Source organism: Chiloscyllium plagiosum, unplaced genomic scaffold (assembly GCF_037043375.1).
Source record: "Chiloscyllium plagiosum isolate Xiang-an unplaced genomic scaffold, Cpla_swu_hap1 HiC_scaffold_3, whole genome shotgun sequence".
Lineage (NCBI taxonomy): Eukaryota > Metazoa > Chordata > Chondrichthyes > Orectolobiformes > Hemiscylliidae > Chiloscyllium > Chiloscyllium plagiosum.
The window spans coordinates 18,876,744-18,895,926 of NW_028270141.1; the positions used below are offsets into that span (position 1 = coordinate 18,876,744).

General features: G+C 38.5%; 1 protein-coding gene across 3 annotated transcripts in view; it reads left to right on the forward strand.

Annotated features, from left to right (window-relative positions):
* nol10 (nucleolar protein 10) overlaps positions 1 to 19,183 on the forward strand; it is a 59,197-nt gene that overhangs the window by 28,949 nt on the left and 11,065 nt on the right. For 2 of the 3 annotated variants that reach the window (XM_043677888.2, XM_087977737.1), the window contains exons 10-17: positions 2,710 to 2,788; positions 6,427 to 6,576; positions 8,976 to 9,042; positions 14,376 to 14,428; positions 15,129 to 15,255; positions 16,869 to 16,948; positions 17,334 to 17,432; positions 19,077 to 19,166. In XM_043677888.2, the coding sequence (XP_043533823.1) occupies positions 2,710 to 2,788; positions 6,427 to 6,576; positions 8,976 to 9,042; positions 14,376 to 14,428; positions 15,129 to 15,255; positions 16,869 to 16,948; positions 17,334 to 17,432; positions 19,077 to 19,166 (745 nt within the window). The remainder of the gene's footprint in view (positions 1 to 2,709; positions 2,789 to 6,426; positions 6,577 to 8,975; positions 9,043 to 14,375; positions 14,429 to 15,128; positions 15,256 to 16,868; positions 16,949 to 17,333; positions 17,433 to 19,076; positions 19,167 to 19,183) is intronic. The other variant, XM_087977741.1, reaches the window with a different exon arrangement.

Here is a 19,183-nt window from a genome sequence, read left to right on the forward strand (position 1 = left end):
GGAGGGTGACCTTTTAATTTGCCACTATTTAGAGGCATGAGTGAGAGATGGGGAATAACCACCCAAGCCTTGGACTCCATTTCAGCAAGATCAACCCTGGGATCCCACACCCCAGTAGAGGTTGTCATGCTGTGTGACCTGGAACTTCATCACACTGTTCACCACCCAAGATAAGACTGGCCTCTGCTTGACAGCTTCAGGTGTGGTTGGACTTTAGTGGTAAGGCTCCTCATTGGATGAGAAGCTTGCTGGACTGATTTAATTTCCTAATTTGTATTTGATCCTTTTTGATAGAGATGGGGAGTCAGTTGGCCCTGTAGTCATCAAGTCACCTGTACTTCCACTTGATGCACAGTGCAATAAATCCTGTGCTACAGGCCGTCAGTTTAACTTCTCTTGTGAGAAAACTTATAGAAATAATAAATTGAGACAAATTTAGTAGCCGTGTGAATAAATGTGCGTTACAAATGTGCGTGGGTTTCCTCCGGGTGCTCCGGTTTCCTCCCACAGTCCAAAGATGTGCAGGTTAGGTGAATTGGCCATACTAAATTGCCCGTAGTGTTAGGTAAGGGGTAAATGTAGGGGTATGGGTGGGTTTCGCTTCGGCGGGTCGGTGTGGACTTGTTGGGCCGAAGGGCCTGTTTCCACACTGTAATCTAATCTAATCTAATCTAAATCTAAACTGGATAATAGCAGCATGGATACAGAATTGCCTGTATGATAGGAAACAATAGTGGTTAATGGATGCTTTTTGGACTGGAGCAAAGTTTGTAGTGGAGTTCCCCAAGAGTCAGTGTTAGGATGCTTGTTGTTCCTGATGTAAATTAATGTCCTCAACTTTGGAGTACAGGGCACAATTTCAAAATTTGAAGTTAAAAATCACACACCACCAGGTTATAGTCCAACAGGCTTAATTGGAAGCACACTAGCTTTCGGAGCGACGCTCCTTCACCAAGTGATAGACTATCACCTGATGAAGGAGCGTCGCTCTGAAAGCTAGTGTGCTTCCAATTAAACCTGTTGGACTATAACCTGGTGTTGTGATTTTTAACTTTGTACACCCCAGTCCAACACCGGCATCTCCAAATCAAAATTTGAAGGTAATACAAAACTTGGAAGCATTGTAAACAAAGGAGGAGGATAGTGAGTACATCAGAAGAATATAAACAAGTTAGTGGAATGAACAGATCAGTGGCAGATTTAAGTTTAATGTGAGACATACGGGTGATTCATTTTGAGAGGAAGAACATGGAGAAACAACATAGATAAAAGGGTACAATTCTAAAGGTAATGCAGAAGTAGAACAACCAAAATGAATATCTGCATACGTCATTGAAGTGGCAAGCCAAATTGAGAGCACAGTTGATAAATTCTAAAGGTGCTGTATGCTTTATTGACCGGCACACAGAGTGCAAGGGCAAGGAGGTTTTGTTAGACATGTATCAATATAGTTTGGCCTCACCTGTTGTAGTGAATCCAGTTCTGGGTGACACTTTAGGAATGATTCAAAGACATTGAAGACAGTTTGCAAGAATGATTCTATGTTTGAGGAATGTCAGTGTTGATTTGTGATTGCAGAAGTTAGGATTGTTCTTCTTAGAGAAGGAAAGCCTAACATGAAATCTGCCAGATATTTTCAAAATCAGGGGGGATTTGTGCTAAGTAGGTATGGAGAAACTATTTTCATTCATGAAAGGATCAAGTATAAGAGTGCATCAAGTAAAGTAATTGGCAACAAAAGCAAAAGCTTTTTCATGTGTTGATTAGTTAATGTCTGGAATGCACTGTCTGAGAATCTGGTAGAGGCAAGTTTAACTGATGCATTCTTAAAGAAGTTGGATATTTTTTGGAAAGGAGCAGTATGCAAGAAACAAGGAGAAAGCTGGAGAATGGCATTTGGTGAAATATTCATTTTGGCAACAGTGGACCTAAAGAATGGCCTTCTGTACTGTAATAATTGTGATTCTTCAACAGCCCAACAGAGAATATGGAATGAAAAATCTTGATTCCAAACTACAACGAGGGCTGTCTGCAAGTTCTGACAATCTCCCCCAATGGAGTGCATCAGTTCAATTCTATTTCCACTAATTTGTACGTTTTGAATTTTGAGAGTTGTGTACAGACCATTGAACACCTTCGTTTTATTTTAAGAATAATTTCTGTTTCTCCTTCCTAATGAGGGCTGACAATGTTGATTTATTGGAATTAAAAGAATATCAAAAATGATCGTATCCTACTAATACTATAAGCTGTCCCCTCCTGAGAAACTAGACTAAAGATGGTTATACTTTCAAATTACTTAAGAGGAACTTTTGCCACAATGGGGATGTATCCGACATCAGAACTTCAAAATCTGTAGGTAAATCTTAGCCATAGAGCAACCTGAAGGATGCTGTGCACATGTAGATTCGTTTAAATCACCCTGTACGTGATTGTGTACAAAAATGTACAGGCCTCTGTAAAGACGTTCTTCAAATCATCAAGACTATAATTTGTTGTAAGATTGATTTAAACCCTGAGTCCCCTCAGGCTCTGTTCTGCTCGGAGACTTGAAACGTTAGCATCTCCTCCTCCATAGTTGAGCATTTCCAACATTTTTGATTTTTTTTCAGTCTGGGGAAATTTGGCGAATAAGCAGGGTGATAACGCTACTATTACCAATAGTGTATATTAATGCCCTGTTTGAAATTTATCTGTATTTTCTGTTAGAGTCGAAGGTTTGCCTTCTATTTCTGCTTTGAAGTTTAAAGGAGCACTGCATATGGTTGTTGGCACTACAACAGGGCAAGTGAGTATTGTATCTAGATATGACATTTCTACTGAGTTATTGCATTTAGCCTTTCTTTAATTTAAGAAACAGTAGCTTCATAACGTAACATGAGAAATTCATAACCTTGTATTTTTTGTAGAAGGATTAATTCTTCATACTTTTTTGTGTAATAATTTCATTTTCATTATAAAGTTATTTTTCCCCACTCTTTTTTTTGCTCTCTTCCTCCTTTCATTGCAACAATGACTTCATAGTTGGAATAGTGATTATCTTTCATGAGAAGTGTGCACCATTTATAACATGTAGTCTGAATGGAACCAGTGGATTGTTTTAGAATTAAAGTCAGACTGGATTTGTACTGCATTCTCTAGAAATTCAGATCCATCCAGATAGGATTCCTCAGGAATTTAGTGTCCGGGGTAGTCTGTTATGCTGTCATTTCTGCATTGATGTGCATCCAAAACCACTTAGCATCAGTGCAAATGCAACCAAATTGTTGCTGATTAGTATAGGTGTAAGCATTATGTGTAAGGCAAATTTACAAAATAATTGATGCTCCCACTTAATTGCTATTGTCATATTACCACACCATCAATGGAATTATTCTTGATGTCTCTTCTTCTGAATAATTGAAAAAAAATTCAGAAAGCTAGAAATTAAATTATTTGTTTATGCACTTAAAATGATTTTCGTTTTACTATATTGTGCCTATTCTGCTTCACAGGAATATTTTTCCGATCAGCTAAGCAGCAAGTACTGAACTGACTGTTACAGCTGTAGCCAATATTATTTGACAACATATTGTTTGTCTTTTGCGATGTTTACAATGACAGTCTCCTGTGTTATGCTATGTTGTACTAAATTCCTGAGGAATGTGACCCTAGAAGGATTTCATTTTCCAAAGATTCAGTACAAGTCCACTCTAAGTAGAGTCCTGAAGTACATCACTGGTCCGTTCAGCTGACATTCATCAATGGAGCACACTTTATATTGGCTATCTGAAGTGTGGAAAATGTGTTGCTGGAAAAGCGCAGCAGGTCAGGCAGCATCCAAGGAACAGGAGAATCGACGTTTCGGGCATAAACCCTGAAGAAGGGCTTATGCCCGAAACGTCGATTCTCCTGTTCCTTGGATGCTGCCTGACCTGCGCTTTTCCAGCAACACATTTTCAGCTCTGATCTCCAGCATCTGCAGTCCTCACTTTCTCCTATCTGAAGTGTTGTATATGTTCAAGTATAAAATGCAGTCTTGACAGTTATTAAACTGCAAAAATTTGGACCTGAAATTGATAGCATGGTTACATTATTCTCAAAAGATTTCTGAAGCATGCCTGTCACACAAATTAATTTTGGAAAAGCATTCTTCAAATTTCTTTTTCTCCATTTCAACCTGTTATCTTGTGATAGTAATGCTGTTGCTGTTAGGGAAGCATTTATGCAAAAGGTGCACCACGAAATCACAGTAAAGTTGGTAAAGTCAAAGGGAAATATCTTCATTGGTTGAAAGTATATTAATGGTTGTGCTTGTCAGAGGCTTGCCATCACTACAGGAGTTCCTTGAGGAATCGCCCTTAACCCCTATTATCTTTTGCAAGTCTCATCGATATCTTTGTTTTGGGTTGCTTGCTAACAATTCCATTATTATTTTCATAAACAGAAGCTAGAGCAGCCATTCAGCCCATTGAACCTGCTTAACCATTTCATATGGGGAAGGCAGTGGCATAGTACTCAACTAATAATCCAGAGATCCCGGCTAGCGTTTTGGGGAGCATTTGCTAGTCTAGGTAACTTGTCTAATAATGATAACCATGTAACTATTGTTTACTGTATAAAATCTCATCTGATTCACTAAATTATTCTTACCTAGTCTTAGTCTAAATGTGGTTGACTCTTATTTGGCCTGGCAAACCACTTGGTTCAAAGACATTTGGGTTTGGACTGGAAGTGCTGGTCACGTTGCCAATGCCCACATCCCATGTAAGAATTTTTAAAAAAACAACCGTTCCATATATTCCTTGATCCCTTAAGAGTCCTATCAATCAGTACTTAGCCTTAAATATACTAATCAATGAACGATCCACAATCATTTGAGTGAAGAAGTTGCTCCTCATTTCAATTTTAAATAATTGGGTCCTTATTCCTAGACTGTGCCTCTTTATTCTAGATTCCCTAGCTAGGGCAAAAGACCTCTCCGTATCTACTCTATCAAGCCACTTCAGAATCTTGTGTGTTTCAATAAGATCATCTCTTATTCTTCTCACCTCCAGAGAATATAGATCTAGTTTACTTGTTCCCTAATCACAGGCCAACATTCTAATCCAGAGGCCAATTTTTACTTCTGATACAAATATATACTTCCTTTAAAATTGATGCTTTGCAAAAAAGACCTACGTTTACTTTCCTAATTGCTTGCTGTTTCTTCATGTTAACTATATTCTTTGTACTAGTACACTGAGTTCTTTTGAATGTCAACAATTACGACTTTATGAAATGTTCTACTTTTTCTATTCTAATGAACAAGGTAAGTAACCCTCACTTCCCCACATTACTCTGTGACAAATTGAGGAGAAATTGTTTCCCCTCTTTCTTACCCACTCTGGTTTGAACACTCTTAAGTTTAATTTTCTTTATATCACACAGCTATTGCACTTCAATTAAAAAACAATTAACTAAATCAAAATGAAATAGCCAAATTACAAAGTGTTCTCTGAGTGAAACAAAGGGGAATTTTATTACCCACTAACTCCAAAAAAAAAAGTATCAAACACAAATGAAATAATCTTAAAAAGTAGATGTGGTTGGGGATGAAGAGGTAAAAGGTTGTCTGGTATAGATAACAAGGTAAAGACATGTTATCTTCATTTACTATTTGTTTCATAAACTTGGCTCAGCTTAATCACGGGACACAGCAACTCTTTTTAAGTCAGTTTTGCCCTCTTTTAAAAGGTCACTTGTCCATCAAGATTTCTGATATTAGAATTAGATAATGAGAAATTGAAGATCGATCATCCGTTTTTACTACAATTGTAACAATATTCCATCTTCCAGCTTGTGTCTGACCTACTTAACCTGTCTATATCTCTTTGCAGCCTGTTTGATGACTCCTGGATTGCATTCCCATCTAAACTTGTATCATCACCAAACTTGAATGTAATCCTATGTCTCTTCAAAAGTACTTAATATAGATTGTAAATAGCTGAAGTCCAGCACTGATCCGTGCGATATTCCACTCATCACAGCCTGTCAACTTGAAAATGTCCATTATCTCTACTCTTCTCTGCTTCTCCCATGAATCAATTCCCTTCTTTGACTAATACCTTTGCCACAGGTATGATGGGACAGCTGTTCTTGAGTATCCTCCCTTAATTTCTTGGGGAAGTAGGGATTTGGCAGGGGTGACCATTGATTTTATGCCACTGTGGGATTACTATTGATACAGGAATGTGGTAGTTCAAGGAAGTAGTTCTAGGACACCATAGGATGGATGATCAATGTCGTATTGCCAGCATGACACTCTTGTATTTTTTTAAAATTTAATTAGTATTTGTTGAATGTTTCTTTTGAGACCACGCAGTAAGTTTGTATTTTATGAAGTTGACAGAATTGCAATTCAGTTAACCATTTATCAACTCTTGCTCTTTTGATCTTCAACACTAGGTTTTGTTATATGATCTTCGTTCAAGCTCCCCACTGATTGTCAAGGATCATCATTATGGACTGCCAATTAAATCGATTGAATTCCAGGAGCAGTTAGATTTGATCATTTCAGCAGATTCTAGGATTGTAAAAATGTGGAATCAGAATACGGTAGGCTATTAAGTATCCTGAATAGAAAGGAAGTGATGGTGTTGATTGCAAAGGCACAGAAATCCACCTTGTGTGAGCATTCCATCTGCATTTACAAGTCAACAACACATTCCAAATTTTTTTGTATTGATGTCTCAGCAGGTCTTCTCCCAGTATCTGAGTCTGACCAGAAATCTAGTCACAATTATGATGTTTGGTACCAATGCAGTTTGCGATGGCCCAGACACTGAATTAATTTGCTATAAGAGTTGGTGCACAGTTTAGTGTAGTCCACTCAAGGCTTGCAAACTATGTATTGCTTCAAATGATTCTGTTTCTGATTTTATGTTTGCTGGGAAAAAAGTCTGAGTTTTAGTGTAATTCTAGAAACTGAAATCATATGCCATTCAACAGATTGCATATGTTAGTAGTACTATTCTAACTCTCTCTGTATCCTGATAGGATTTTTCTTCTAAATAATTAAATCCCTCAATACATTGATTCACACACTTCTAATTGCAATTTTGCTAAAGTCACATATAAAGAGATTGTGACATGCTCGCTTTATATGTGGCAGTAGATTTGAAGGCCTTTTCAAATTTTCAGCAACAGAAAGCAGATGTCACTGGATGCTGAGGAAACTCCAGACTTTGGGTTGTTGTTTCTGGAGAGCATTACCTGGTGATGTTTATATGCAGAGTTCAATACCAACCACTCAGCAACTGCCACCAACCACCAAGAACATAGCTACTGCAGAAGTTCCATTCTGTCAACTGCAATGCAGTGAGGTTATGGTATGTGGCCAAGTTGTGTTTAGGAGTAAGATAGCAGTGCAGTGTCAGTTAAATGTTCCTATGAAACTAAGGGCAAAGTGCCACAATAAATAGTTTTTCTACCGATTAAACCAGTTAGATCAAAAATGCACCAGTTTGTTGCCATGTTTGTGCAATGCATATAGTCATAACCAGGGCCCTGATAGGGTTATATTTGGTTCCACTATCCACGTTATGGAAGAAAAGAACAAAGGAGATATCAAACTAAAGAAGAACAATTGGGCCGCGTTCTGTTTCAAATGGGAAGGTGGTGGCATCGTGTTAATGTCACTTATCTCTCAATCCTAAACTCCAGGCTGGTTTTCTGGTGACATGCATTTAAATCCTACCATGGCATGTGATGAAAATGGAATTCAATAACAATCTTGAATGCAGACCTAGCCTGATGGTGGCCATGTAACTGCTGTTGATTGGCTTAAAAACCCATCTGGTTTACTAATATCCTGTAGGAAAGGAAATTGTCGTCCTTACCTGATCTGACCTACATATGACTCCAGACCCACTGCAATGTGGGTCGAAGCTGTGAACTGTGCTCCAACAAAATCGGAATGAGCAATAATTGCTGGCCTAGCCAGTGATGCCGTCACCACACCCCATGAACAAATTTTTTAAAAACCCAGATTGCATTAACCATCACAATTTCGACACTCCCAATTCATAAGAAGTCAATAAATTTCTAAGGAGAGATGTAAAACCTGAAAAGTTTGCCTTTGACCACCTCTCAAAATCTACTTGTGCAAGAGGGGATACATTGACTGTCTTGGGTAACATCCTTTGTACTCCAAGATTTCTGTCTGAGTCAAGAGAAATTCCAGCTCTCTCCAGATAAGATTTCTAACCCTGCCACTAGCCATTGGTCTGCACAAGAAATGCTCATCTGTGGGCCTGCAGTGGTGTCCCCAAAGTTGAACAATTTATCAATATTCCTTAGCAAGCTGCAGTGGTGAGGTACCAGAGAGACCTTAATTTCAATGTAACTGAATCCCAGAAATGAGCAGTTGATTCTGGAACCTGGAGAAAATTGATAGGAAAATGTAGAATGAAAAATACAATTGAACCATATGATATGAAGAGTGAACATAAACATTACAGAAATGCAGGAAAAAGTGATCGTTTATGGTGTTTGTTTTTCTTGCATGTTGGGCAGTGCTGAAATGTGATTGCTTAGTATGTACTTTATATAAAATGTTGATTCAGACTCAAAGCAAAAGAGAGTCATCACACTGATTTGATGTGAGATAGACAGATTCTACCATCTGCAATCTCTCCCAAATATGAACACTTAGTTTATAAATGGGCAACATTTACCATAATTTCACGTTGATTGGCAATTTTGCAAAAGCTCAGATCTGCAAACAACAGGAATTGTGTGGGCATCTCCACGAAGTGCAATCCTCTTAATATTACTGGTAGCAGCAAATTAAGAAAAATAGATTAAGATAAACAGGGGTGGGTGCGGAGTGTGGTATGGTGGTGAAGTTGGTGAAATCTAGAAATATAGTGCCCAGGAGTGGGAATGCTGAAATGAGACTAAGAAATACCGAGGCTAAGAAATTTTAGTGACCATAATTGCATCTTTTTTTAAAGGGGAAAATGTTCACCTCGATTGAAACAGAGCATGAAATTAATGACCTGTGCATTTATCCAAACTCGGGTAAGTGCGAAATTACTTTGCACATTAGAATGGTGGTACAAATGCATGTCCTTCATCATTGTAATGCCTCTGAATAAAATCCACTATTTCAGTATCTTGTCTTTTTTGCATGAAACTCTGAAACATCAGACTGCCCAAGGAGCTTGTTAAGTAATTAAGGATTTTCAGTATTAATATTTTTGTGTTTAACTCTTCGCTTAGAGTCATACAACATGGAAACTGACCCTTTGATCCAACCAGTCCATGTCGACCATATTCCCAAACTAAATTAGTCCCACCTGCCTGCACTTGGCCCATATCCTTCCAAACATTTCTTATTCCTGAATTTACCCTAATGATGCTTTTTACATCATTCTCCTCTCACCTTAAAAATGTGGCCCCTAGTTTTTAACTCCCCCACCCTAGGGAAAAAATCCTAGCCATTTACTTTATCCTGTGCCCCTCATGATTTTATAAAGCTCAATAAGGTCACACTTTTAGCCTCCTAGTCTTCAGTGGGAAAATGTCCTAGTTTTTCCAGTCTGTTTTTATATCTCAAACCTTCCATCCCTGGTAAAATCTTGGTAGATTTTTTCTGAACCCTTTCCAGTTTAATAATACCCTTCCTATAACAGGGCGTTCGGAGCTGCACACACTACTCCAGAAGAGGCCTCATCAACATCTTGTACAACCTCAAAACGACTTCGTAACTACCTATTTTACTAAAGCAACATCTTATGCAAGGAATTCTATTATTTTGTATAGAACAACATAACGCAGCACAGGCCCTTCAGCCCTTGATGTTGCGCTGACCTGTGAAACCAATCTGCAGCCCATCTAACCTACACTGTTCCATTATCATTTAAATATTTATCGAATGACCATTTAAATGCCATTAAAGTTGGTGAGTCTACAACTGTTGCAGGCAGGGCATTCCACACCCTTACTACTTTGAGTAAAGAACCTCCTTCTGACGTTAGATTAGATTACTTAGTGTGGAAACAGGCCCTTCGGCCCAACAAGTCCACACCGACCCGCCGAAGCGCAACCCACCCAGACCGATTCCCCTACATTTAGCCCTTCACCTAACACTATGGACAATTTAGCGTGGCCAATTCACCTGACCTGCACATCTTTGGATTGTGGGAGGAAACCAGAGCACCCGGAGGAAACCCACGCAGACACGGGGAGAATGTGCAAACTCCACACATTAAATCCGGTTCTCTGACGCTGTGAGGCAGCAGTGCTAACCACTGAGCCACCGTGCGACATCTGTCCTATATCTGTCAACCCTTAATTTAAAGCTATGTCCCTTCGTGCTAGCCATCACCATTTGAGGAAAAAGGCTCTCACTATCTACCCTATCTAATCCTCTGATCATCTTGTATGTCTTTCTTCAGTCACCTACTAACCTTCTTTTCTGTAACAAAAACAGCCTCAAATCCCTCAGTCTTTCTCATAAGACCTTCCCTCTATACCAGGCAACCACGGTGGCACAGTGGTTAGCACTGCCGCCTCGCAGCACCAGAGACCCGGGTTCAATTCCCGACTCAGGCGACTGACTGTGTGGAGTTTGCACATTCTCCCCGTGCCTGCGTGGGTTTCCTCCGGGTGCTCCGGTTTCCTCCCACAGTCACAAAGATGTGCAGGTCAGGTGAATTGGCCATGCTAAATTGCCCGTAGTGTTAGGTAATAAGGGGTAAATGTAGGGGTATGGATGGGTTGCGCTTCGGCGGGTCGGTGTGGACTTGTTGGGCCGAAGGGCCTGTTTCCACACTGTAAGTAATCTAATCTAATCTAATCTAATCTAAAAAAAAAAAATCTCCTCTGCTCCCTCTCCGGTGCTTCCACGTCCTTCCTATAATGTGGCAAACAGAACTAGATGCAATACTGACAAGTGCAGCCGCACTAGAGTTTTGTACAGCTGCAACATTAACTTCTGGCTCCGAAACTAACACACCGTATGCCTTCTTAACAATCAATTTTCAGAAATCTATGCACATGGACACCCGAGATCTTTCTGCTCATGCACACTACCAATAATCTTACCATTAGGCCAGTACTCTCTCTTCCTGTTACTCCTTCCAAAGTGAATCACCACACACTTTTCCACATTAAACTCCATTTGCCACCTCTCAGCCCAGCTCTGCGGCTACAGGTCCCTCTGTAACCTGCCACATCCTTCCACCCTGTCCACAATTCCACCGACTTTCGTGTAATCCGCAAATTTACTAACCCAACCCTCATCCAAGTCATTTATAAAAATGACAACTAGCATTTGCTCCAAAACAGATCCTTGTGGTACACCACTATAACTGAACTCCATGATGAATATTTCCCATCAACCACCACCCTTGGTCTTCTTTAAGCTAGCCAATTTCTGATTCAAACCTCTATCACCCTCAATCCCGTGCCTTTGGATTTTCTGCAATAACCAATCGTAGTTAACCTTTTATCTCACGCTTTAATGAAATCATACATACCAAATCAACCGCTTTACCCTCATCCACCTGTTTGGTCACCTCCTCAAAGAACTCAGTAAAGTTTGTGAGGCATGACATACCCTTCCCAAAGCCAAAAGAGAGAATGCTGGAAAATCTCAGCTTTTTTCTTTTTTCCTTACCAAAGCCATGTTGACTATCCCTAATCAAATGATTCCTTTCTAGATGATCATAAATCCTATCTCTTATAATCCTTTCCGATACTTTACCCACAACCGAAGTACGGCTCACTGGTCTATAGGGGACATTTACTATCCTCCAGTCTTCTGGCACTATTCCTGTAGATATTGACGGCATAAATATCAAAGCCAAAGGCTCTGCAATCTCCTCCCTAGCTTCCCAGACAATCCTAGAATAAATCCCATCCAACCCACGGGACTTATTTATTTTCATACTTTCCAGAATTGCTAACACCTCCTTATGAACCTCAAAGTTTTTAGGTTGTTATGATCCTGGTTTTGCCTATCTGGGACTTGGAGTCAAGAATAACATAGCAGTATTGTAGTTGTAAACTTTTGGATCTTGAGTTTAGCTGTTGCCAATGCGTAAATGAGCATATCATTCTTGTAGTTTGCATTCAAATGTAAATTTTGAAATCCTAATTGTTAGCATCCTTTCATTTGCAAGAAATGAAAATGCTCCTAAACAGAGGGTTTGAACTCAGATGATATATTCTGCACTTATTTTGATGACTGAATAAACCAGTGCTGAAAAGGCAAAATTTACGCAAGTGCCACACATGAAGTTATTCCTTGCTGGTGGCAAGGAATGATCCTCCTTTTGTGTGTTTGCAGAACTGGTTCTTGCGTTGGAGTTTTTGAAACCACATTTCATCAGTGACAAATTCCTACCTAAATTCCTGGTGGTGTTACCTGCATCAATCATCAGCTAGAGTTTCCTAATTGTCATAATTGATGCTGAGGACTTCAATGTGCCTTTTGAACGGCATCCTTGAACTGGCCTTTGAGCACACTGCTTTACTCTTTGTGCAGATTACATCCCTGTATAGCAAATCCTTAGATGTGGCCATCCTCCACACTGTGCTTATGTCCAACCCAGTGAAATTATTCAATAGGAACAGAATACAATACACCTGGTACTAATATGATGTACCAGGATACTCCTGGTACCAATATGAATGAAATTATTAACTCAATTTTAAAAATAATTTACTGCCTCCAGAAGATCTTATGTTGTTGTATATTTATATATTTACATTATCTACGCTATTGGTTCAAATGGAATGTATTAAATCCAAAGTGCACAAGTACTGATGCTCATCAATTATTCTCAATTGCTTTATTGAATTGATCCTTTCCTGATATAGTAACATTTATCCAAGTCTGATAAAACCATTCTACGTTATGATAGGCTGATATAGTAAAAGAATTCTTTTTTGATCATCTACCCTTTTCTGTCCTGCAGGTTGTATACCTTTGCTTTAAAAATAGTAACATTTAAATCTAAGCAATTTAAACTGGAAATGGGAGGTTTAGGTGGAAAATGCTCACTCCCGATCTTAAAACAAAAATTAAAATTAAATCTGTGAAAAGCTGTTTTCATTTTTTTTAACTTTGATGTTGAGCTGCAGCGAGTTTTGTCATGGCAAATTGTGCATCACTGGTCTTTTTTGTGATACAAGATTCTCATCTGATACAATAATAATAGATTTTGCACCACTTTTAAAACTTGGAGGGAGTTGACAAATATATAATTTAGAAAAGCAAAGCCTATCACTCAGCCATGTTGAAATATATGGCTGCCCCAGAGGGCAGTGGAGGCCCAGTCTCCGGATTCATTTAAGAAAGAGTTGGATAGAGCTCTCAAGGATTGTGGAATCAAGGGTTGTGGAGATAAGGCAGGAACAGGATACTGATTAAGGATGATCAGCCATGACCATATTGAATGGTGGTGCAGGCTCGAAGGGCAGAATGGCCTACTCCTGCTCCTATTGTCTATATGCAGGTAATTACTATTTGTAATTAGTGTATTTTCACAGTCTATCATCCAAAATTGTTTAAATTGCTTTTAATTTATTTTAAAAATCACATTAAACATTATGAAATTTCATCTTGTCTAACAGGAATTCTGCTTTCTGTGCTGTTTTCTTGTCCTGTTAAATGTGCCAATTTAAAATGGCACCTCAATTATTCTCAGGTGTATCGTATTCTCTAATGCCTTTTTTTGACAAAGAGCAGGAAAATAATATCAGCATAAAAACTTCAGCATTCTTGTGTAAGATGTTTTCGTGCTGCTTAAGGGATCAGGATTCCTAACCACAAGAATGAAGAAACAAGGAATTGTTTAATTTAAAGTTTGCATTTTGTGAAGGTGGAAAAATTCATTTCCTTGAGGAAGGCAGATCAGTCTCTTGCTTGTTTCCTCTCTCCCCTTTTTTACTGGTGGGATATTTGTGGTGACTTTTGGCCTTTAAACGAGGAGAAAGTGAGGTCTGCAGATGCTGGAGATCAAAGTTGAAACTTTATTGCTGGAACAGCACAGCAGGTCAGGCAGCATCCAGGGAACAGGAGATTCGACGTTTCGGGCACAGGCCTTCCTTCCTGAAGAAGGGCCTGTGCCCGAAACGTCGAATCTCCTGTTCCCTGGATGCTGCCTGACCTGCTGTGCTGTTCCAGCAATAAAGTTTCAACTTTGGCCTTTAAACTCCCAGCAAAGACTTCAGCTAACAGTGGAGGTTTGTGGTGAGTAGTAAAATCTTTATTCAGCAGCAAATAGTCCACGCAAATGTCTCCGCACTTACTAGAGCTAGAAACATGCATCTCTACTTGCCTGAATATATCTTGATTTGTTTTCTAAGCGAAACAACATTCAGTTCTATTTTTACTTTTCCAGGACTCTTTTTCCTAGCTAATGAATCACCTAAAATGAATACGTTCTATGTTCCAGTAAGTAGATTGAAAAACATTCTTGGTGATATTTTGTCTGTGTTGCTGTTCATACTCTACAAACCTGGACAGTCCATGTTGGGAATCTGTTCGAGGATGAGGTCATTGCAATAGAATCCCATTGAATACTCCCAGCATTTCTTTATGTACTTGCGAGGTCGAGAAGTTAGCACTTTGAATCTGTCACTGTTTTGTTTTTCCTTTAAGACAAGATTTTTGAACTTGGCACTTTGAATTGCTGTGGGTATCTCCACACAATACATTTGCTCCATTGAGTTGTTGAGGTCTTTGATCTACTTTAAAGAATATCCAAATACTTGGTGCTTCAAGTTATATATTGTGTCCTCTACTTCCCATTATAGGTTGCCAGCTTTCACTATTGAGATATGCAAGTGCTTAAGGACTATTTCAGTGAGGTACCCCACGTTGAGCTTTTGATCCTACAACTATAGTTCAGTTTCAACACCTTTGGAAAATGACGAAAGATAATGAAGGGGTTTTCAAAATAAAAGTTTTTTTTTTATTTTGCAGTGCTCATTGTCATAAGATGTTTTTATTTGTAATTGAAACATCTTTTTTTTTAAACAGTCTTGCATTTGAACTGCCATCCAGATAATTTGGAACAAATACTGATTACTTTTTGATTTTAAATTCAAGATCTAACAGTTAATACTTCAATAATTTCTCTATTGAAACATAGTCTTTAGGACCTGCACCACGCTGGTGTTCATTCCTGGATAATTTAACAGAGGAACTTGAAGAAAACCCAGAAACTACAGTGTATGATGACTATAAATTTGTCACCAAAAAGGATTTAGAAAATCTAGGTAAAGTTTTAAACAAATAACTTATTTTGATATTTAGCAAGTGTACTTAATTTGTTTTTTAAATTAATTACAGAGAAAAGCAAGTAACTTTTTCTTTAAGATAATTTGTACTTGCTATCTGTTCAGGGCTTTGGATAGAAAAAACGTTTTCTGATTGCAAACCTTAGTCTTTTGAATCAAAATGTTTGCGTTTGCTTCAGTAAATTTCAGTTAAACTCCACCCCAGTTTTGGTTCTTGTCTAGTATGTTTATTTACTACTTGACTTGCGCTCATCAGTTACTAGATGGAAAATATAAATTATTTGTCACAAACTTGGCCTAGTTAAATATGCTGTTATTACTATTGGTATGCAAGTCGTAAGATGGTTTATGTTACTTTATTTTGTAAGCATTACATAAGGTTAGTGACCTTTTGAGCATTGCATTGCATGTTTTCATGGAGCATGAAAAAGGATTAAATAATTTCAGTACTTGTAATATTGCAAGACTACAACATCTCTAGGGGTTGACAGAATTTCCCTTTTATTAAATAAGAGCAGAAGGCAATTCAGCCTCTTGAGCCTTTCATGATCATGGCTGATCTTGCAGCTCCATACTCTGTTCTCACTTTCTACCCGTACCCTAAAAACTGTATCTAACTGCTCCTTGAAAACATTGATTGTTTTGTCCCCAACTACTTTGTGGCAAAGAATACTATTTGGCTAAAGAAATTTCTCCTTATTTAAGTCCTAAATGGCCTACCTCGTATCCTTGAACTGTAACCTCAGATTCTGGACTTGCTGGGCATTAGGAACCACCTCCTTGTGTTTACTCTGTCTAGTCCTATTAGAACTTCATAAGTTTCCATGAGATCCCTCCTCATTAGAACATAGAACAGTACAGCACAGTGCAGGCCTTTTGGCCCTCAGGGTTATGCCACTGTTTTATCCAACTCTAAGATCAGACTAACCTATATGCCTTCATTGTGCAACTTTCCATGTGTCTATCCAAGAGTCGCTTAAATGTCCCTAATGTATCTGACTTATTCTTCTCAGCACCAGGGAGTATAGTTCTAACCGATCCTGTCTCTGTTCATATTTCAGTCTTCCTATCCCAGGGATCAATCTGGCAAACCTTCATTGCATTCCCTACATAGCCATAGCATCCTCCTTCACAAGAGGAGACAATATAAACAAAAATGTACAGAGTTCTTCAGGTGTGGTCTCACCAAGGCCCTGTACAATACGCAACAAGGCATCCCTTCTCAAATCCTCTTGTTATGAAGGCCAATATACCATTTGCATTTTTCATCGCCTGCTGTAACTTTATGCTTACTTTCAGTAACTGGCATAGAAGGGCAATCAGGACTCATTGCAGTTTGCACTTACCCACATTATACTTTATTTGCCATACATTTAGCGAGTGCGCAAATAAATCTAATCATACTGAAACATCTCTGCATCCTCATCACGGCTCATCCTCCTTATGATGATTTTTATAACTAGAGTAATAAACATTTTTGAGAGAACAGTAATAACTGAGTGATATGTGTAAATATGACACTTGTATTATTATTGTAATATATTTTTAGCAAACATTGCAGGTGTACTTAAGTGCTATACTTTTTGCATTAGGTCTGGCTCACCTTATTGGCTCTCCACTGCTTCGTGCGTACATGCATGGCTTCTTTATGGATATCCGTCTATATCACAAGGTATGCAAGTGTGCCAGTGCAGTTTTTTTTCTGGATGTGATCTTCATATTACAGTTTAAAGACAAAGTGAAGCTTTCCTTTTGACATTGATAATAAAGGTGTGTCCATTCATATATAATAATTACAATTGTATAGTTGTATTTACTTCAACTCAAATGTATCTTGCGGTAATTTATTATAAAATAAGATTGTTACCAATTGTTCTAAAAACAATTTTAAAATGTGGGAACTTTTTTTTACCAAAGGTGAGAACTATTGTGGACTCTTGTGTCTCTTTCACAGATGTTGCCACACCTGTGTTTTTACCACATTTTCTGCTTTCTTTAATTTCACCTTTCCAGTTTTGGTTTTTATGTTACCAATTGTTACATTGTGTGATTAAAAGGTGAAAGCTATGACAAATCCATTTGCCTATGAGGAATATCGAAAAGAGAAAATCAGACAGAAGATAGAGGAAACACGTGCTCAAAGGGTCCAAGTAAAGGTAAGAGACACTACTCGGAATAAGTGTTGAGTGTAACAAAGAAAATTGGTTGCTTTTCCACTTTGCCCTTGAAACATCAAATTGTGGTGCTGAGTGGCCAATAGAAATAAAAACAAAGTTTAATTTGAATTAGCAGTTTGTTTTCTGTAAATAAATTGATAACTTTCCTTTCTACCCTTTTTCTCCATTTTTATTTATCTTATTTGGGGGTTAACAAAATTTGCCTAAGTTCTGAATATTCCTTTCATAATGTAAACATGACACCATCTTCAATGAATGGTGTACATATAAATGTGTTTTATTGACGGAAGTAAATGTGAAGGTTCTTGAATTGGTCCTGGAGGTTTGGATGTCAGAATGAGGTTAATAGAAATTGATGATTTCTCATATTTCTGAACTTAATTGTTAGTGACGGAGCTTCTTGGCCTTTCCTCTTCCAAATATGGCTATTTTCAGTCTTGAATCTTGTTGGAAAAGATTTGCTAACCGACGATAGGCCCACAAAAGCAAAATTGGCCAAACTGTACCAAAACCAGCCAGAATTCCCAAGCAGCTCACAAGCCAAATCAGACAGCCCACGCAGACAAAGCTCCCACTAACAATGACAGAGCACCTCAAATATCTCAAAGTCCCGAGGGCAGTTTCACAACCCAGCAATACCAAAGCCACACAAAGAGGAGGTCAGACAGAGAGGCACCAGCAAGGACATGCTCCAGGAACAGGACAATGGAAGCACCTCACCAGTTCAGAGGAGACATTAACACCTACCTGTGAAGAGGAATGGAACCATTGATGTTGTCAGAATGTTGCATTGTGTGAAGGAACAGGACATTCACCCGATAACTTTTTAATGAGCATCCTTGTAACTAGATTACTCCATTTCCAGATACATTGTAGTTTCCCATTTCTTAATCAGTGTCATTGTGCAGCAATATTATAAAACTGGTCTCATCCTCAGCTCTGGGAAGAGAAATCTGATCTACCTGTACAGACTGTCAGTTCTGTGTCAGCCTAGTCTGGCTCTCTTCCAGTGATATTGCTTGCAATAAACTGTTCATCAGTTTCACTTCGAGCTGTGTTTTGTGATCTCTAACCTATTGGGCAAATTTCTCTGACAAATCTCCTCAAACTACTTCCTGATGAATTATGCCACTTTCCGTGTCTGCAGGGGTTTCCTCTGGGTGTTTCAGCTTCCTCCCACAGTCCAAAGGTGTGCAGATCAGGTGGATTGACCATGCTAAATTGCCCATAGTGTTAGGTTCATTAGTCAGAGGGAAATGGGTCTGGGTTACTCTTTGGAGGGTCAGTGTGGACTTGTTGGGCCGAAGGGCCTGATTCCACACTGTAGGTGACTCTGATAGCATCATATTCAAAATGTTACAACTATTTACATCCAAGAAATACTTTTGAAGAGGGCAGTTGTTTTATAACAGTGCGTTCTGTAAAAATCTTGAATCTGGATGCAGCATCACTTTTAAATGAGAATGTTTTGAAAGTGTGAAACTGTTCCCAGAAATTCAATTAACCATTGTATAAATTTCCAAGTATTTGAGAAATATGTTGTTAGTTCCTTTTTCTTCTTTAAATGTGAGGTACTTCATAAATTTTTAATAATAATTTTATTTTAATAAAACTTATTAACAGAAACTGCCAAAAGTAAACAAAGAGCTAGCAATGAAATTTATGGAAGAAGAGGAAGCAGAAGAGCAAGTACAAAAGAAAAAGAAAGGAAAGGTAACAAACCATTAATT